Source organism: Artemia sp. Qi Xiang Cuo, chromosome 1 (genome assembly GCF_049724085.1).
Source record: "Artemia sp. Qi Xiang Cuo chromosome 1, ASM4972408v1, whole genome shotgun sequence".
NCBI classification, from domain to species: Eukaryota; Metazoa; Arthropoda; class Branchiopoda; order Anostraca; family Artemiidae; genus Artemia; species Artemia sp. Qi Xiang Cuo.
The window spans coordinates 34,347,840-34,369,840 of record NC_142794.1 but is presented as its reverse complement, the minus strand read 5'-3'; the positions used below and the strand labels follow the sequence as shown (position 1 = coordinate 34,369,840).

At 35.8% G+C, this 22,001-nt stretch overlaps 1 protein-coding gene across 1 annotated transcript in view; it reads left to right on the top strand.

Moving 5' to 3' along the window:
* LOC148956224 (DNA-dependent protein kinase catalytic subunit-like) overlaps window positions 1-22,001 on the top strand; it is a 495,889-nt gene that overhangs the window by 24,100 nt on the left and 449,788 nt on the right. The window contains exons 6-7 of the mRNA XM_089099625.1: window positions 356-465; window positions 9,933-10,116. Of these exons, the coding sequence (XP_088955751.1) occupies window positions 356-465; window positions 9,933-10,116 (294 nt within the window). The remainder of the gene's footprint in view (window positions 1-355; window positions 466-9,932; window positions 10,117-22,001) is intronic.

Below are 22,001 nucleotides of genomic sequence, written 5' to 3'. Positions count from 1 at the left end.
CTTTAGGTTATTTTTAAGAATAACAGTTTCTGACATTCAACCCGCTGCGCGTAAAAAAACCAGAACTACGAACCAGATAACTCGAAAATTTTTCAAGAATTGTAAGTAGAATCGGAAATTTTTGGAGGTTTTTGAAACAGTTTTACTATCAAGTTCAAACATAAATAAGAAGCAGTTGTTGATATTTCCATAAGTAGGTTTGTCTTTGAAAAACACTGTTAAAAAAGTAGGATTTAAAAGAAATGACCTTCGATTTTTTTAAATACTTTGATATTAGGCATTAACCTGAGAATTAGATCATGGACAGAACTGATGAAGGAGGGAATAACTGAAAGGTTATATGTCTTTCTTTTAGTGAAGCTCCAAATCATGAAACTCATAGGATTTATATCAAGATATTTCTCTCCAGCTATAACTGAACCAATTCGATTGCTGCGTTTATTCTTGGATGAAGTATCAAGAGAAGTGAGTCTTATTCTCTTTCTTCCATAATGTGTTAGTTGTTCTGCTATTTCTGTGTTGTAGATTCACACTTTTGCTTAAAGTAGCAAGAAGAGTAAAAATACAATCTGATTATTTAAACTGGTTAACAGAAACCTTATAGAACCATATATGTATTTAAAAATTGAAAAACCCCGCAGCTCAGTATTTAATGATTACATGCTGTTACGTAGTTCTAACACTTAGTGGTGCCGGGTTTGAAAATAAAGAACGTATGTGAAGAATTAGCTGAAAATGAGGAGAAAAAATATATCATTTTGGAGCTCTTGAAAATGTAACTTGCCTGATTGTTTCAGGAAAAACCAAACACCTCCATTAATAGCTGTAAACCTGGTAAAAAAAACAACAAAAAGCAGTGATTTTTGAGTAAAATTATGTTAGAATATAACCTTAACACCTTGTTACCAAATAGAAATTGAAAAGAAATGTATATATCATTGAATATCTAAAAGTCTAAGCTGTGTAATTATATGGCTTTTTTTAGTTAAGTTAAATTTATTAATAAAAATAGAACTTAGCATAATGCATACATAAATATATATATATATAATACACGAAAAACAAAGTCAATCAACTAATTCTTCTAGCCTGCTCATTAACTAGCAAAAACAAGTTGTCCTAGGTGCGAGCCAGGAATAGAAGAAAAAAAGAGAAAATTAATAACAGACAGAAAGAGATTACTGATAACATTGTTCAAGATTTAACATTTCGAAGTATTATATAATTGACTTACCTAAAAGATGCCTTTTTGTAAGACGAATTGTCTTCATTTGTTATATTTATACGCTTGAGAATTTAAACAGAATTCGCATATCAATAGTATCCATTTATTTCCGATTTCGAAAATATGACTTTTTTAACTTAAATTTTACTATGTAGAGGTACAAATGCTAGATTCAATTTTTGCTAGATTTTTGCTTGAACCCCTATGATGAAATATCAATGATTTTTGAGTGATTATATTTATTAATTTATTAATAAAAATAGAACTTAGCATAATGCATACATAAATATATATATAATACACGAAAAACAAAGTCATTCAACTAATTCTTCTAGCCTGCTCATTAACTAGCAAAAACAAGTTGTACTAGCGACCAAATGCTGTATTGTTTATAACTAGATTGTTATACCTACAAAATTGCAGTACTACATAACCGTTATTTCCTATTTTCCTAACCGTTCCTATTTACTAAATATGATTGTCTGATTTCGAAAGTATGACTTTTGCGACTTAAATTTTACTATGTGGAGGTACAAATGCTAGATTCAATTTTTTGCTTGAACCCCTATGATGAAAATGGCAGAGATCTAATGCATTTTGAATATTCCAGTAGCATTTATCGAAAGATAAGTGCAAACCTTGGGGCATTAATCTGGTTAAAAAAAAACATGTGATTAACACTGGGAAGAAGAAAATTGTCTATGTTTGAACTTTTACAAACGAAAACAAGGTCAGGGGATAAAAAAATGTTTTCATTTTGATTTCTTTGGTATTTAAAAAAAAAGAGATTTCTGAAATGAAAATTTCTTTTTCTTTGTTAGATGTTAATAACATGCCATTAGGATAGTGTATTGAAATTTGGTTTCTGAAGCTGCGTAAAGTCTTGTCTTTATTTTAAATTTTTATTAAAACTTATAATTTCAATTTAAATTTTTAAATTTAAAATTTATAGTATATTATATTAAATTTAATTTTATTTTAATAGAAAAAAAATACACTGTAAAACGTTGCGCTTCAAGCATAATTACTTTTCTTCTAATGAAATATGGCCTAGATATATTCATTTTTTTTCAAAAAATAAATTAAAAATTTTTAGCTTGGATTTTACGATTTATCACGCCGTCATGAACCTGCTCAAAATGTGTGAAATTAAAGATGGAACATCATTTGGAAACGTTTCTAATATTTTCTGTGTTGGTACCTAAAAGTTGAAATGAATGAATTAAAAAAATAAATTAAAAATTTAGAGCGTGGATTTTACCATTTATCTCGCCATTATGAACCTGCTCGAATTGTATGAAATTCAAAATTGAACATCATTTGGAAACGTTTCTAATATTTTCTGTGTTGGTACCTAAACGTTGAAATGAGTGAATTAAAAAAAAATAATTAAAAATTTAGAGCGTGGATTTTACCATTTATCACGCCAATATGAACCTGCTCAAATTCTGTGAAATTCAAAATTGAACATCATTTGGAAACGTTTCTAATATTTTCTGTTTTTGTACCAAAAAGTTGAAATGCGCGTCGTGTGTTGGGCAAGGTTGAAGCCATGACAAAGATTTTTTTTTGTGCTTAGCCTCTCGTTCTTCATGTTTATTCCTCTATTGCTTGTACTTTGGTGACTAGACCATGGGTAAAGCTGAAGGCTGATAGGTTCCGGTGTAGTCAATTCGCGAAAATCTGGGGTTCGGGGGCAAAGTATGAACATACGAAAAATGCATTTTTGAGCGAAATTCAGCAAAGATAAGTTATTTTTCAAAATCGAGGGGACATCCCCCCCCTTCCTAATTGACGCCACTGCAAGTTCTAGAGTCGTTTCAGTTTTCTGTTTTACGAAGGTCGTTCAAATTTAAACCAAATCTGAACAATGTATGCTGGTAGTTTTCTGTCACACCTCGCTACTTCCTTATCTGCTCGTCACACATAGTTTAGGAGCTACCAAAAAGTGCAGTAAACTGGTACCTCGAAGTTTGTCATAACGAATAGCACTTCAAATTCCTGTGCGATGTCAAAATTTGGAACTTGATATGCGTTAGTTGCTGGGACTGAACAATATTTGCCAACAAAATGAAGGTCTGGCTCAAAAAGTAAAAGATAGGTATCTTGAAAAATTAGATATTAGTAATGCTCATGAGTACAGAAGAACACCTACGAAATTTTTAACTTTTTTTGCTGACCCGCAAAAGAAAGCAGCTTAATCTTGGCAAACATTGGTTTACATTTGAGCCACCCGTGACCTGTAAAAAGAAAAACAATTCTACCGGTTCGTTGTCAAATACTTCAGGTTCAGGTTCTTTTATTTACAAACTAAATACAACTACAATATGGGTATGCCCGGCTGAGAGTCTAGGTAGTATTACCAGACAACCAATAACAAATAAAAACAACGAAAACATAATATATACCTGTATTTGTACATAATCACACTCTTTTGTAAAAAAAAAAAAAAAAAAATTCTTGAAAAAGTTTTGAATAAGTTTGATTGTAGCCCGGAAATGATAGGATCTTAAAATTGATTGTCTTGACTGGTCCTGATTGACTCTTTGTTTTGTGCTATGATATCTCAGCTTCTATCCCCTTTTCAAGACAGAAAGAAATCAAAAGGAGTTATCTCTGTCCTTCAGTTTTGCGAAGCTGCCAGTAATCTGGCCATATATGACCCGTAATGTAAGAATACCTTTTCTTTCATTTTCTTTCTTTCTGAACGTTGGCAAAAGGATAATTTTCTTGTTATTTAAGCGAATTACCCTACTTCTCTAAAATAGTAATCTTTGAAACAGTGCCTCCGCTCTGAGTTTTTGAAATTCAGGAATAAGCTTTGAAAATTCAAAGCATTTTTGTGGAAACAAAACTATGTTTCAAATAATTCTCGAGGATTGATCATACAACTACCCTGCGCGCAGCTTCTAAATATATCAATTTTTAGCCTTAAGCGTTATATGTAACTTCAACTGCTATAATTTATTGCTGAAAATGTAACAAATGTAACTTTAAGGCAAGCGTCACCCTTCACATTGAGTAGTATAAGCTACAAAGAGCCTTTGTCTAACCATTTAAAAATTAACGACAATGACATTCTTTTAAGTAGCAATCAAATAACAAATCAAACGCTTTTTCTGTTAAAAACAAAATCGAACGCCTTTTTTGTAATATTTAGACTCCCAAACTTTTGTGGCTTATCGTCTCTTTAGCCTCTTACTCATGAAAGTTTGAATGGATATATATTTGAATGATGAATAGTTTAATTGTACTTTTTGGCTTGAATAATAGTTAAATACAAATTTACTGTATTCAATAAAAGGAAAGTCAAAATATCCCTGGAACAGAAGTCAAAAGTAGCTTTTGATTTGTAGCTTGAGTATAGTTATGAGACTTATAATTGATAATATACTCGTTGTAGCCATTGACTTAATATTTGAATGATAGATAAATAAGGATTTACTGTATTTAGTAAAAAAAAAAAAAAGAAAAATCAGTATATCCTTAAAATAGAAGTCGAAAATAGCTTTTGATTTGAATGTAGCGTTGGTAAAGGATTGATGAAAGTTGATTGTGAGTTGGTTTCTTCCAATTTGAGAATACTGGTTATGTTTTGACTCGAAAGGTCTCTTGAGGATCTCGAACTCCAGAAATTCCCAGCTTTGTGTCCCAATATTTTTTGTGCCGTGTCAATGGGTTAAGGGGACGGGGACTCCAAATAAGTCAGAGTAAAGGTAAAGGCCTCCAATCAAAGTAAAAAGACCTATTAAAAGTAATGATAATTGAGCTCAACTATCTGTTATAACAGTAGAAGTTAAATATTCTCTTAGCTATTGATGTTTTGTATGCAAGGTTGTTTTAGTGCTCAAATCGATTATAATCACCAAGTGGTTTTTATAAGAACATTGAACTTGAGTAGGCCTACATCCACCGAAGACCGTAGGATGGGTTGTTAGGTGTGCTTTAATCGATTATAATCACCAAACGGTTTTTATAAAAACAATAAACTTGAATATATCCATTTAATACCCTAGAACTCCAGAAATTCCCAGCTTTGCGTCCGAATATTTTTTGTGCCGTGTCAATGCGTTAAGGGGACGGGGACTCCAAATAAGTCAGAGTAAAGGTAAAGGCCTCCAATCAAAGTAAAAAGACCTATTAAAAGTAATGATAATTGAGCTCAACTATCTGTTATAACAGTAGAAGTTAAATATTCTCTTAGCTATTGATGTTTTGTATGCAAGGTTGTTTTAGTGCTCAAATCGATTATAATCACCAAGTGGTTTTTATGAGAACATTGAACTTGAGTAGGCCTACATCCACCGAAGACCCTAGGATGTGGTGTTAGATATGTATTAATCGATTATAATCACCAAGTGGTTTTTATAAGAACATTGAACTTGAGTGCATCCACCGAAGACTGTAGGATGTGGTGTAGGTGTGCTTTAATCGATTTTAATCACCAAACGGTTTTTATAAGAACAATAAACTTGAATATATCCACCGAAGATTCTAGGATGTGGTTTTAGATGTGCTTTAGTCGATTATAATCTCCAAATGGTTTTTATAAGAACAATAAACTTGGGTATATCAACCGAAGACCCTAGGATGTGGTGTTAGATATGCATTTATCGATTATAATCACCAAGTGGTTTTTATAAGAACATTGAACTTGAGTGCATCCACCGAAGACTGTAGGATGTGGTGTAGGTGTGCTTTAATCGATTATAATCACCAAACGGTTTTTATAAGAACAATAAACTTGAATATATCCACCGAAGACCCTAGGATGTGGTGTAGATGTGCATTAATCGATTATAATCACCAAGTGGTTTTTATAAGAACATTGAACTTGAGTGCATCCACCGAAGACCGTAGGATGTGTTGTTAGGTGTGCTTTAATCGATCATAATCACCAAACGGTTTTTATAAGAACAATAAACTTGAATATATCCACCGAAGACCCTAGGATGTGATGTTAGTTGTGCATTAATCGATTATAATCACCAAGTGGTTTTTATAAGAACATTGAACTTGAGTGCATCCACCGAAGACTGTAGGATGTGGAGTAGGTGTGCTTTAATAGATTATAATCACCAAACGGTTTTTATAAGAACAATAAACTTGAATATATCCACCGAAGACCCTAGGATGTGGTGTTAGATGTGCATTAATCGATTATAATCACCAAGTGGTTTTTATAAGAACATTTAACTTGAGTGCATCCACCGAAGACCGTAGGATGTGTTGTTAGGTGTGCTTTAATCGATTATAATCACCAAACGGTTTTTATAAGAACAATAAACTTGAATATATCCACCGAAGACCCTAGGATGTGGTGTTAGATGTGCATTAATCGATTATAATCACCAAGTGGTTTTTATAAGAACATTGAACTTGAGTGCATCCACCGAAGACCCTAGGATGTGGTGTTAAATGTGCATTAATCGATTATAATCACCAAGTGGTTTTTATAAGAACATTGAACTTGAGTGCATCCACCGAAGACTGTAGGATGTGGTGTTAGATGTGCTTTAATTGATTATAATAACCAAACGGTTTTTATAAGAACAATAAACTTGAATATATCCACCGAAGACCTTAGGATGTGGTGTTAGATGTGCATTAATCGACTATAATCACCAAGTGGTTTTTATAAGAACACTGAACTTGAGTGCATCCACCGAAGACTGTAGGATGTGGTGTAGATGTGCATTAATCGATTATAATCACCAAGTGGTTTTTATAAGAACATTGAACTTGAGTGCATCCACCGAAGACCGTAGGATGTGTTGTTAGGTGTGCTTTAATCGATCATAATCACCAAGCGGTTTTTGTAAGAACAATAAACTTGAATATATCCATTTAAGACCATAGGATTTGGTGTTAGATGTGCATTAATCGATTATAATCACCAAGTGGTTTTTATAAGAACATTGAACTTGAGTGCATTCACCGAAGACTGTAGGATGTGGTGTTAGATATGCTTTAATCGATCTTAATCACCAAACGGTTTTTATAAGAACAATAAACTTGAATATATCCACCGAAGACCCTAGGATGTGGTGTTAGATGTGCATTAATCGATTATAATCACCAAGTGGTTTTTATAAGAACATTGAACTTGAGTGCATCCACCGAAGACCGTAGGATGTGGTGTTAGATGTGCTTTAATCGATTATAATCACCAAACGGTTTTTATAAGAACAATAAACTTGAATATATCCACCGAAGACCTTAGGATGTGGTGTTAGATGTGCATTAATCGACTATAATCACCAAGTGGTTTTTATAAGAACACTGAACTTGAGTGCATCCACCGAAGACTGTAGGATGTGTTGTTAGGTGTGCTTTAATCGATTATAATTACCAAACGGTTTTTATAAGAACAATAAACTTGAATATATCCACCGAAGACCCTAGGATGTGGTGTTCGATGTGCATTAATCGATTATAATTACCAAGTGGTTTTTATAAGAACATTGAACTTGAGTGCATCCACCGAAGACTTTAGGATGTGGTGTAGATGTGCTTTAATCGATTATAATCACCAAACGGTTTTTATAAGAACAATAAACTTGAATATATCCACCGAAGATCCTAGGATGTGGTGTTAGATGTGCATTAATCGATTATAATCACCAAGTGTTTTTTATAAGAACATTGAACTTGAGTGCATCCACCGAAGACTGTAGGATGTGTTGTTAGGTGTGCTTTAATCGATTATAATCACCAAACGGTTTTTATAAGAACAATAAACTTGAATATATCCACCGAAGACCCTAGGATGTGGTGTTAGATGTGCATTAATCGATTATAATCACCAAGTGGTTTTTATAAGAACATTGAACTTGAGTGCATCCACCGAAGACCGTATGATGTGTTGTTAGGTGTGCTTTAATCGATCATAATCACCAAACGGTTTTTATAAGAACAATAAACTTGAATATATCCACCGAAGACCCTAGGATGTGATGTTAGATGTGCATTAATCGATTATAATCACCAAGTGGTTTTTATAAGAACATTGAACTTGAGTGCATCCACCGAAGACTGTAGGATGTGGTGTAGATGTGCTTTAATTGATTATAATCACCAAACGGTTTTTATAAGAACAATAAACTTGAATATATCCACCGAAGACCCTAGGATGTGGTGTTAGATGTGAATTAATCGATTATAATCACCAAGTGGTTTTTATAAGAACATTGAACTTGAGTGCATCCACCGAAGACTGTAGGATGTGGTGTAGATGTGCTTTAATTGATTATAATCACCAAACGGTTTTTATAAGAACAATAAACTTGAATATATCCACCGAAGACCCTAGGATGTTGTGTTCGATGTGCATTAATCGATTATAATCACCAAGTGGTTTTTATAAGAACAATGAACTTGAGTGCATCCACCGAAGACTGTAGGATGTGTTGTTAGGTGTGCTTTAATCGATTATAATCACCAAACGGTTTTTATAAGAACAATAAACTTGAATATATCCACCGAAGACCCTTAATGTGGTGTTAGATGTGCATTAATCGATTATAATCACCAAGTGTTTTTTATAAGAACATTGAACTTGAGTGCATCCACCGAAGACCGTAGGATGTGTTGTTAGGTGTGCTTTAATCGATCATAATCACCAAACGGTTTTTATAAGAACAATAAACTTGAATATATCCTTTTAAGACCCTAGGATGTGGTGTTAGATGTGGATTAATCGATTATAATAACCAAGTGGTTTTTATAAGAACATTGAACTTGAGTGCATCCACCGAAGACCGTAGGATGTGTTGTTAGGTGTGCTTTAATCGATTATAATCACCAAGCGGTTTTTGTAAGAACAATAAACTTGAATATATCCATTTAAGACCATAGGATGTGGTGTTAGATGTGCATTAATCGATTATAATCACCAAGTGGTTTTTATAAGAACACTGAACTTGAGTGCATTCGCCGAAGACTGTAGGATGTGGTGTTAGATGTGCTTTAATCGATTATAATCACCAAACGGTTTTTATAAGAACAATAAACTTGAATATATCCATTTAAGATCCTAGGATGTGGTGTTAGATGTGCATTAATCGGTTATGATCACCAGGTGGTTTTTATAAGAACATTGTACTTGAGTGCATCCACCGAAGACTGTAGGATGTGGTGTTAGATGTGCTTTAATCGATTATAATCACCAAACGGTTTTTATAAGAACAATAAACTTGAATATATCCACCGAAGACCCTAGGATGTGGTGTTAGATGTGCATTAATCGATTATAATTACCAAATGGTTTTTATAAGAACAAAAAACTTGAGTATATCCACCGAAGACTCTAGGTTGTGGTGTTAGATGTGCTTTAATCGATTATAATCACCAAAGGGTTTGTATAAGAACGATAAACTTGAGTATATCCACTGAAGACTCTAGGATGTGGTTTTAGATGTACTTTAGTCGATTATAATCTCCAAATGGTTTTTATAAGAACAATAAACTTGGGTATATCAACCGAAGACCCTAGGATGTGGTGTTAGATATGCTTTAATCGATTATAATCACCAAATGGTTTTTATAAGAACATTAAACTTGTGTATAACAACCGAAGACCCTAGTATGTGGTGTTAACAGCAAATGTTTAGGCCTTCCTGTCATTGTGGGCTCACTTGATATTTTATTTAAAATTTGTCAACTGTTTAATTTAGGAAGTCCATTTTATTTAACCGCCATTTTTCAGTATTCGTATTCGAAAGGACCAGATATGACCGTAATAGCTGGGTCTCTTTATGGAATCCATGGAATTCTGACATCCTTCTCTGAAATCATTGCCGAAAAACAAGATATAAAAATTCAAATTTTTGAAGTTGTTGATGAAATGGTTTTAAAAGGCATCGATCTACCAAGAAGAGAAGCTCCACGTGGTAAGTAAATATAAGTTATTCCATTTCCCTACCTCATAATATTTAATTCTACTTAATTCAAAGTTCCGAGAAAAAAAATCCTTTTTATTTTTCCTTTGTTTTGAAAATTTTATCTAACTAAGAAGAACGTTGCAACTGCTATCTCGTATTATCAAAGGTATATATATTTCCCAAGCACTTTGTGCGGAAGGAGTATTCAGAAAAATTTAATGTGTGGATCACTCGATTGGAAATTTCAACCTCTTGTGCCCTTTTTAAGGGTTAGGAGTGATCGGAGTGTACCATTCCCCTACCATGCCTTTTTTTCTAGTTATTCTCCTATGATGACCCCCTCCCCCATATGATCAGAGGTGCAAGATCGTATTTTTCACGATATTTGAAAGTTCCAATAAATATACTCGGGATGACATAATTCCCATAGCCCTTGGGCCAACGGTTGTATATTATGTAAATTCTCAGTTGTTTTACAAAATCAAATAATCTACCAAGCGTGAAACTACCACAAATCAACATCGATAAATAAACGAAACCCAAAACGAACAGAAATTACAATAAATAACCGAGTCAAACTCAAAACGAGCAGAAATTAACATAAGTTGGGCTCCAAACCCCTATTCCTTCCCAAGGCTAGAAGATAATTTGCACTTTACTAAAATAAATATAAACGTTTTTACTATTATAACTTTAACTAAATCAAATAATATTAACATTTTGATTAATAAATATCAATATATGTATATTAAACTGACAATGCACATTCATTTGTATTTTTTTTTCAGTAAAGTGCAAATTATGTTGGTGGGTGTGAGAGGGGTGTTAGTTATCCTCCAATCACTTTCGACTATTAAAAAGACACAAGCCCTTATAATTTCCAATCGAATGAGCCCTTTTTGGAGATTATACAACATCGCTATCTATAAAAAACTTATATGCCCCCAGGGCATAACTTACTACCCTTGCCCTGAGGGCTCTGAGGTGGTTATCATCCTCAGAGACCTAATTTCTAAAACGTTTAACTACGTTGAACAAAATGGCTACATAAAAATTTTGATTGGATGTGTTTGGAGAAAAGAGGGGTGAGAGGGGGGTTAGTTGCCTTCCAATTACTTTTGCCTATTAAAAAGGGCACTAGCCCTTTGGAATTCCAATCGAATGGGCCCTTTTTCAAGTTTCTACGACAAAGTTTTCAATAAAAACCTTATATGTCCCCAGGGCATAACTTACACCCTTACCCTGAGGGCTGTGGTTGGGGGGGGGGGGGGGAGAGTCATCCTCAAATATATAATTTCCGGACCTTTCAACTACTTTGAACAAAATGGCTATCTCAAAATTTTGAATTGGATGTGTCTGGATAAATGATGGGCGTAGAACGGGTGTTAGTTTCCTTTCAATACCTTTTGACTCTTAAAAAAGGCACTATCCCTTTAAATTTCCAATCAAATGAGCACCTTTTGAAGCTTCTACGACAACGCTTTCTATAAAAACCTTATATGCCCCCAGGGCATAACTTATTACCCTTGCCCTGACGGCTCTGAGGGGAGGGGGTCATCCTCAAAGACTTAATTTACAGAACTTTCAACTACGTTGAACAAAATGGCTATCTCAAAATTTTGATTGGATGTGTTTGGGTAAAAGGTTGGCGTGAGAGGGGGGATTGTTACCGTCCAATCACTTTTGACTATTAAAAAGGACACTACCCCTTTGAATTTCCAATCGAATGAGCCGTTTTTGAAGTTTCTACGACAAAGATTTCTATAAAAACCTTATATGCCCTAAGGGCATAATTTACAACCCTTGTCCTGAAAGCTGTGGGGGGAGTGTCTCCTCAAAAACATAATTTCTATCTGGAAATCAACTATGCTGAACAAAATGTCTATCTCAAAATTTTGATTGGATGTGTTTGGGGAAATGGTGGGCGTAGAAGGGGTGTTAGTTGCCTTCCAATCACTTTTGACTTTTAAAAAGGGCACTAGCCATTCCAATTTCCAATCGAATGAGCCCTTTTCGTAGTTTTTACGACAACTACTTCGATACGATGTGCCCTGGTATGAAAAAAAATAATTCGATACGAAGTCCCCTAAAAATGTTTGGGAGAATGGTGGGCGTTACAGGGGGGTTGGTTGCCTTCCATTCACTTTCAACTATTAAAAAGGGCACTAGCCCTTTGAATTCCCAACCGTATGAGCCTTTTTCAAGTTTTTACGACAGCGCTTTCTATAAAAACTTTATATACCCCCAGAGCATAACTTATAACTCCTGCCCTAAAGACTGTTGAGGGATTGTCCACCTCAAAGATATACTTTCCGGAACTTCCAGCTGCGTTGAACACAATGACTATCTCAAAATTTTGACTGGAGGTCTTTGGAGAAATGCTGAGCGTGGAAGTGGTGTTAGTTGCCTTCCAATCGCTTTCGACTGTTAAAAAGGGCACTAGCCCTTTGGAATTCCAATCGAATGGGCCCTTTTTCAAGTTTCTACGACAAAGTTTTCAATAAAAACCTTATATGTCCCCAGGGCATAACTTACACCCTTACCCTGAGGGCTGTGGTTGGGGAGGGGGGGAGTGTCATCCTCAAAGACATAATTTCCGGACCTCTCAACTACTTTGAACAGAATGGCTATCACAAAATTTCGAATTGGATGTGTTTGGATAAATGGTGGGCGGGGAAGGGGTGCTAGTTGCCTTCCAATCACTTTCGACTATTAAAAAGGGCACTAGCCGTTTCAATTTCCAATCAAATGAGCACTTTTTGAAGTTTCTACGACAACGCTTTCTTTAAAAACCTTATATGCCCCCAGGACATAACTTATTACCCTTGCCCTGACGGCTCTGAGGGGGGGGGGGGTCATCCGCAAAGACTTAATTTACAGAACTTTCAACTACGTTGAACAAAATGGCAATCTCAAAATTTTGATTGGATGTGTTTGGGTAAAAGGTTGGCGTGAGAGGGGGGATTGTTACCGTCCAATCACTTTTGACTATTAAAAAGGACACTACCCCTTTGAATTTCCAATCGAATGAGCCGTTTTTGAAGTTTCTACGACAAAGCTTTCTATAAAAACCTTATATGCCCTAAGGGCATAATTTACAACCCTTGTCCTGAAAGCTGTGGGGGAGTGTCTCCTCAAAAACATAATTTTTATCTGGAAATCAACTATGCTGAACAAAATGTCTATCTCAAAATTTTGATTGGATATGTTTGGGGAAATGGTGGGCGTGGAAGGGGTGTTAGTTGCCTTACAATCACTTTTGACTATTAAAAAGGGCACAAGCCATTCCAATTTCCAATCGAATGAGCCCTTTTCGTAGTTTTTACGACAACTCCTTCGATACGAAGTGCCCTGGTATGAAAAAAAATAATTCAATACAAAGTCCCCCAAAAATGTTTGGGGGAATGGTGGGCGTTAGAGGGGGGTTGGTTGCCTTCCATTTACTTTCAACTATTAAAAAGGGCACTAGCCCTTTGAATTCCCAACCGTATGAGGATTTTTCAAGTTTTTACGACAGCGCTTTCTATAAAAACTTTATGTGCCCCCAGGGCATAACTTACAACCCTCTCCCTGAAGACTCTGGGGGGAGTGTCTAACTCAAAGATATAATTTCTGGACCTTTCAACTGTGTTGAACAAAATGGCTATATCAAAATTTTGACTGGATGTGTTTGGGGAAATGGTGTGCGTGGAAGGGGGGTTAGGTGCCCTCCAATCACTTTTGACTATTAAAAAGGTCACTAGCCATTTCAATTTCCAATCGAAGGAGCCCTTTTTGAAGTTTGTACGACAACGCTTTCTATAAAAACCTTATACGCCACCAGGGCATAACTTACAACCCTTGCCCTGAGATCTGGGTGGGTTGTCAGCCTCAAAGACCTAGTTTCCCGAACTTTCAACTACGTGAACAAAATGGGTATCTCAGAATTTTGATTGGATTTGTTCGGAGAAAAGGTGGGCGTGAGAGGGGGGTTAGTTGCCCTCCAATCACTCGAATAATAAAAGGACACCAGCCCTTTGAATTTCCAATCGAATGAGCCTTGTTTGTACTTTCTGCGACAAGGCTTTGTATAAAAAATCTTATATGCTCCAGGGCATAACTTTACATACCTTGCCCAGAGAGCTGTGGGGGAGTGTCCTCCTCAAAAACATAATTTCTATCTGGAAATCAACTACGCTGAACAAAATGGCTATCTCAAAATTTTGATTGGAGGGGTTTGGCGAAATTGGGGACTTGGAAGGTGTGTTAGTTGCCTTCCAATCACTTTCGACTATTAAAAAAGGCACTAGCCATTCCAAGTTCTAATCGAGTGAGCCCTTTTTGAAGTTTCTACGTCAACTCCTTCGATACGAAGTGCCCTGGTCTAAAGGAAAAGGAATAACAAGTAATATATTTTACCAACATCGTTCTATACTTAGGCAGCGTGAGTTATTTCTTGCTCCCTTTAGAAAAAATTAGTCTAATTTTTTTCTATCTTAGTCATTTACAAAAATTATCTAAGTAAGCACAAATAATATTTTTTTATTTAGGTTTTTATACGGTAACTAGCATTATAAATTTGCTGGGTGATGCTAGTCGTCGGTTGTTATTTTTCTTTTGAAGAAGCTTCGGTTTCCCTCTTATCAATTTCTAATGCACAATGCTCCTAATGTTCATGACTCTGTGATTATAACTATAAAAACCTTACATGCCCCCAGGCCATAACTTACAACCTTTGCCCGGGGGGCTGTGGGGGTACGTCATCCTCAAAGACATAATTTCCGAACCTTTCAACTACGTTGAACAAAATGACTATCTTAAAATTTTGATTGGTTGTGTTTGGGGAAATGTTGAGCATGAGAGGGGTTTAGTTGCGCTCCAATCACTTTCGACTATTAAAAAGGGCAATAGCTCTTTCAATTTCCAATCGAACCAGCCCTTTTTGAAGTTTATGCGACAACACTTTATATAAGAACATTATATGCCCCCAGGGCATAACTTACAACCCTTGCCCTTAGGGTTCTGGAGGGGTTGTCAGACTCAAAGACAAAGAAAGAAAGGGTATACAGTACTTTCAACTACGTCGAACAAAATGGCTATCTTGAAATTTTGATTGGATGTGTTTGGGGAAATGGTAGGTATTTGAGGGGGGTTAGTGGCCCTCCAATAACTTTAGACTATTAAAAACGGCACTAGACCTCTCAATTTTCAATCGAATGAACCCTTTTTGAAGTTTATCCAACAATGCTTTCTATAAAAACCTTATATGCTCCCAGGACATAACTTACAACCCTTGCCCTGAGGGCTGTTGGGGGGATGTCATCCTAAAAGACCTACTTTTCAGAACTTTGAACTACGTTGAACAAAATGGCTATCTCAAAATTTTGATTGGATGTCTTTGGGGAAAATAATGGGCATGAGAGGGGCGTTAGTTGCCCTCCAATCGTTTTCGACTATTTAAAAGGGGCACAAGCCCTTCCAATTTTCAATCGGAAGAGCCTTTTTTGAAGTTTCTACGATAACTCCTTCGATACGAAGTGCCCTGGTCTAAAAGAAAAAAACTAAAAAAAATGGTACGTTGTGCCAACATCGTTCTTTACTTAGGCAGCGCTATTGCGCTGCCTATGAAACAAACAGGAAAAAGCGTGTGGCTTTTTTCTTCTTTGGAATAGTAAGAGACAAACCACAAGGAATCAGGCAGCTAACCAAGTCCCACATATGCAATGATTTATTCTTCTAATGATCGTCTTATAATATATTTAACTTTTAGCAACTATGGTTTACGGTTCACCGTTTAATAGTTTGCAGCGTCTGCTTTCACTATTATTTGTAGTTTGATTTTTACTGGATTCGTGATTCATCCTTTACTGGATTTATCATAGCAGGAACTAGTAAAGAACGAACAAAGTTGTCGCCTAAGACACCCCTTTAAGCTTACCATCATCTTGTTTATGAAAATGTATTAGTATTTTGTAAAAAAATATTTTGTTATAAATAATGCTTCCCATGCAGTATTTACTAGATTGCGGGGTGTTTCCTTGATTTGGAAGCTAATGGAATTTCATTGCTGTTCAAGCAACAGGACTGAAAGTTTTCTATGTCGGGTTTTCAACCTAGGCAATTCTTTTGATGCTCTTTGTGTTTCACTTCGACTTTCTGTTTAAAGATTTTGGGCGATTTTTTCACTATAGGACGCATTCGTCTTTTACAAGGTGACAATAATGACGGTTCCTTCTTCCTCAATTTATACTATATATACTTCCGATGCAGAATTTCGTGGTGGGAGGCACTTTCCTTGTTTTTCAAATCTTTGGATTTTCATTTTTTGTCCCTATTTACCAAGTTTTATTTAGAATAAAGACAAAATACAGCAATGCAGACAATTAAAAAGGTTACAAGAATTCCAACTAGTGTTCCGACTAGTATTCTTTGAAGCCTTTTTTCTTGTGGGGCCTTAGCCCCAGAGTCAGGGAAAGGGGTTCCTTTCTCGCAATTGTCCTTTACTCCATACAACCATTTTCTTTGCAAATCATTCAGTTTATTCTATTCCGGTTGCAAGTACGATAGACAAATTCAATAGGATATTCCATAAGTATCGAAGATCGGACAATAATGACGATTTTTACTTCCTCAATTTACACTATATATACTTTCGATGCAAAATTTCGTGGTGGAAGACTCTTTCCTTGTTTTTATATCCTTTGGATACCCTTTTTTTGTTCCCTTTTCAAATAGCTCGTGGTAACGAACTGTATAATTAAAGCGACACGTCTCAATAGTAACCGAAACTCTAAAAAACGGAATTTTAATATCAATAGATGCATCAAAAGAATTGTATTTTATGCTGATTTTAAATATATAAGGTTCATCAAGTTTACTCATATCCATCAAACGTTACGAGCCTGAGAGAATTTGCCTTATTTTCAAAAAAAGTGAAAAACACCCCATAAAAGTCATAGAATCAATGAAACTCACATCATCAGATTCAGCGTATCAGAGAACCTTACTGTAGAGGTTTCCAGCTCCCATCTGCAAAAATGTGTTGAATTTTTGTATTTTTTGCCAGAAGAAAGATCACGGATGCGTGTTTATTTGTTTGGCTTTTTTATCAGGGGTGATTGTATCGACCCAGTGGTACTAGAATGTGGCGAGAGGGCTCATTCAAATGGAAATTAAAAGTTCCAAAAAAAAACCAAAAAATCAAAAAACCAAAAAATTAAAAATAGAATAACTTTTTACAAAAAAACTGCATTTTTGATATATTTTCATGCTGCTGTCTTTTCAAAATATTAATCATAAAACTTTTTGCACAAAACACGTTTTTCCAAAAAAAAATTAAGGAACTACGTTAAACCAAAAATGAACAAAAATAGAATCAAATAATATACGAAGCATACAACTACCACAAATCAGTATCAATAAATAAATGAAAACCAAAACAAAAAGAAATTAAAATAAGTCAAACTCAAAACAAACAGAAATTAATCTGAGTAGGATTCTAAACCCTATGCTTTCTAAGAACTAGAATATAATTTTTACTTTGCTGTAAAAAAAATTCAAAGGAATTTACCAAAAAAAATGTGAATTGTCAGTTTAATATACATATGCTGATGTTTATTCCTTAAAATCTTAATTAATTTTTGTTTTCTTAAAGTTATAAGTGAAAACATTAAAAAAAAAATTTTTTCAGTAAGGTACAAATTATATTCTGGCTTTTAGAAAGCATAGGGCTTAGAACCCTACTCAAATTAATTTCTGCTGGTTTTGAGTTTGACTTATTTTAGTTTCTGTTTGTTTGGGTTTCTGTTTGTCTGTTTGTTTGAGTTTGTTTTGGGTTTCATTTATTTATTGATACTGATTTGTGGTAGTCGTGTGTTTGGCAGATTATTTGATTCTATTTTTGTTCATTTTTGGTTTAATGGAGTTCTTTACTCTTTTTTGAAAAACTTCTTTGTGCAAAAAGTTTTTATGACTAATTTCTGTTCGTTTTATATTGACATATTCTTTTTCAGGGAAAAAGACTGAGCCTTTTCTGAAGTTCAACAACCATCCCTTCCATAAAAACCTTTAATACCCCCTGGGCATAACTTTAGGGGCCAACCCTTGCCTCTAATCTTTGGGGTTTGTTTCAATCCCCAAAGCCTTTTTATATGATATTTAGACTATTTTCAATAGAATGGCCATCTCAAAATTTCTATCAGTTTTACGACAATACTTTCTGTATGACATCATATGACCCCAGGGCATAACTTACAACCTTAACTCTGAGGGCTGTTGGGGGTCGTCATACTCAAAAACCTAATTTCCGTACCCTTCAGCTACATTCAATAAAATTGCTATATCAAAATGTTGATCATAAGTTTTTGGGAAAATGATGGGTATGGGGGGGGGGATTCACCTTCCGATCACTTTTGACTATTAATAAGGGTACTAACCCTCTCAATTCCCAATTGAATTAGTCCTTTTTGAAGTTTATACGACAACGCTGGCAAAGACCTAATTTCCAGAACTTTCAACTACGTTGAACAAAATGTTTATCTCAAAAATTTTGATTGGATGTGTTGGGGCAAATGGTAGGCTTGAGAGGGGCGTTAGTTGTCCTCCAATCACTTTCGACTATTAAATAGGGCACTAGTGTTTTCAGTTTCCAATCGAATGATTCCTTTTTGAAGTTTCTACGACAACGCTTTCTATAAAACCTTATATACCCCCAGAGAATAACATACAACCCTTGCGCTGAGGGCTGTGGGGGGAGTGTCATCCTCAAAGACACAATTTGCTAAATTTTCAACTACCTTGAACAATGTGGCTATCTCAAAATTTTTATTGGATGTTTTTGGAGAAATGGTGGGCATGGGAGGGGTGTTAGTTTTCCTCCAATCACTTTTGACAATTAAAAAAGGCACTAGCCCTTCGAATTTTAAAGTTTCTATCACAACGCTCTATAAAAACCTTACATGCCCCCAGGGCATAACTTACAACTCTTTCCCTGAGGGATGTGGGGGGGGGGGTGATCATCCTCAAAGATATAATATCCTGAAATTTAAACTACGTTGAAAAAATGGCTATCTAAAAATTTTGTTTGGATGTGTTTGGGGAAATGGTGGGCGTGAGAGGGAGGTTAGTTGCCCTCCAATCAGTTTCGACTAGCCTAGTAAAAAGGGCACTAGCCATTTCAATTTCCAATTGAATGATTCTTTTTTGAAGTTTCTACGACAACATTTTCTATAAGAACCTTATATGCTCCAGGCCGTAACTTACAACCTTAGCCCTCAGGGCTCTGGGGGGCGTGTCATCCTCAAAGACCCGATTTCCAGAACTTTCATCTACGTTGAACAAAATGGCTGTCTCAAAATTTTGATTGGATGTGTTTGGGAAAATGGTGAGCTTGAGAGAAGAGCTAGTTGCCCTCCAACCACTTTCGACTATTAAAAAGGACACTAACCCTTCCAACTTCCAATCGAATGAGCCCTTTTTGAAGTCTGTGCGAAAATGCTTTCTATAAAAACCTTATATGCCCCCAGGGCATAACTTACAACCCTTGCCCTGAGAGGTTTGGGAGGCTTGTCATCCTCAAAATCATAATTTCCAGAACTTTCAACTACGTTGAAAAAAACGGCTATCTCAAAATTTTAATTAAAAGTGTGTGGGGAAATGGTGCGCGTGAGAGGGGGGCTAGTTGCTCTCAATTACTTTCAACTATTAAAAAGGGCACTAGCCCTTTCAATTTTCAATCAAATGAGCCCTTTTTGAAGTTTCTACGACAGCACTTTCTATAAGAACCTCATATGCCCCAAGGGCATAACTTACAATCCTTGCCCTAATGCCTCAAGGGGGTTGTCATCCTAAAAGACCTAATTTCTAGAATTTTCAACTACGTTGAACAAAATTAATATCTCAGATTTTTGATTGAATGTTTATGAGAAAATAGTTAGCATGAGAGAGGGGTTAGTTGCCCTTCAATTACTTTCAACTGTAAAAAAGGACACTAGCCCTGTCAATCTTCCGTCAAATGAGCTGTTTTTGAGGTTTAACAACAATGTTTTCTATAAGCCCTCATATGCCCCCAGGGCATAACTTACAACCCTTGCCCTGAGGGCTGTGGGGGGGGGGGGGAAGGTCATTCTCAAATACAAAATTTCCAGAACTTTCAACTACGTTGAAAAAAATATGGCTATCTCAAAATTTTTATTTTATGTGTTTGGAAAAATGGTGGGCAGAGATGGGGGTTAGTTGCCCTCCAAATACTTTTGACTATTAAAAGGGCACTAGCCATTTGAATTTTCAATGGTATGAGCCCTTTTTGAAGTTTCTACGACAACGCTTTCTATAAAAACCTTATATGTTCCCAGGGCATAACTTACAACCCTTGCCTTGAGGGCTGTGGGGTAGGGTTGTCATCCTTAAAGACCTAATTTCCAAAACTTTCAACGACAATGAACAAAATGGATATCTAAAAATGTTGATTGTATATGTTTGGGGAAAAGGTGGGTGTGAGAGGGAGGTTAGTTGCCCTCCAACCACTTTCGACTATTAAAAAGGGCACTAGCCCTTTGAATTTCCAATCGAATGCGCCCTTTTTCAAGTTTTTACGACAAAGCTTTCAATAAAAACCTTATATGCCCTAGTGTATAATTTATAACCCTTGCCCTGAGGGCTCTGAGGGGTTTGTAATCCTCAAAGAGCTAATTTCCAGAACATTCAACTACGTTGAACAAAAATGTCTATCTCAAAATTTTAATTGGATGTGTTTGGATAAATGCTGGGTGTGGACGGGGTGTTAGTTGCCTTCCAATCACTTTTGACTATTAAAAAGGGCACTAGCCATTTCAATTTCCAATTGAATGAGCCCCCTTTGAAGTTTCTACGTCAACGCTTTCTAAGAAAACCTTATATGCCCCGAGGGCATAACTTACAACCCTTGCCCTGGGGGGGGAGTTGTCATCCTCAAAGACCTAATTTTCAGAACTGTCAAGTACGTTGAACAAAATGGCTATCTCAAATTTTGGATTGGATATGTTTGGGGAAAAGGTGAACGTGAGAGGGGGGTTAGTTGCCCTCCAATCACTTTTGACTATTAAAAAGGGCACTAGACCTTTTAATTTCCAATCGAATGAGCCTTTTTTGCAGGGTCTACGACAACGGTTTTTATAAGAACCTTATATGCCCCAAGGGTATAGCTTACAACCCTTGCCCGGAAGGTTCTGAGGGGGTTGTCATCCTCAAAGGCCTATTTTCTAGAACTTTTAATTACGTTGAACAAAATGAATATCTCAAATCGTTGATTGGTTATCTCTGGGAAAAAGCTGAGCTTGAGAGGGGGGTTAGTTCCCCTCCAATCACTTTCGACTATTAAAAAGGGCACTAGCCCTTTGAATTTCCAATCGAATGAGCCTTTTTTGAAGTGTCTACGACAACGGTTTCTGTAAAAATCTTATTTGCCCACAGGGCATAACTTACAACTCTTGCCCTGAGGGCTGCAAGGGAGTGTCCTCCTCAAAAACATAATTCCTATCTGAAAATCAACTACGTTGAACGAAATGGCTATCTAAAAATTTTGATTGGATGTGTTTGGATAAATGGGTGTTAGTTGGATAGGGGTGTTAGTTGCCTTCCAATCACTTTCAACACCCTATTAAAAAGGGCGCTAGCCACTCGAATTTCCAATCGAATGAGCCCTTTTCGAAGTTTTTGCGACCCCTCCTTCGATACGAAGTGGCCTGGTCTAAGACTGAGAAAAAATAAATAAATAATACATTGGGCCAACATCGTTCTTTACTTACTTAGGCAGCGCTATTGCGCTCCCTAGGATTTGATTTTTGAAACAATCAAATCCGGGTTGCAATGGTAGCTAGCAACCTAGTAAGAGACGATCACGTCCAATGTTAAGAAATACAAAAACCCATAGCTCCTAA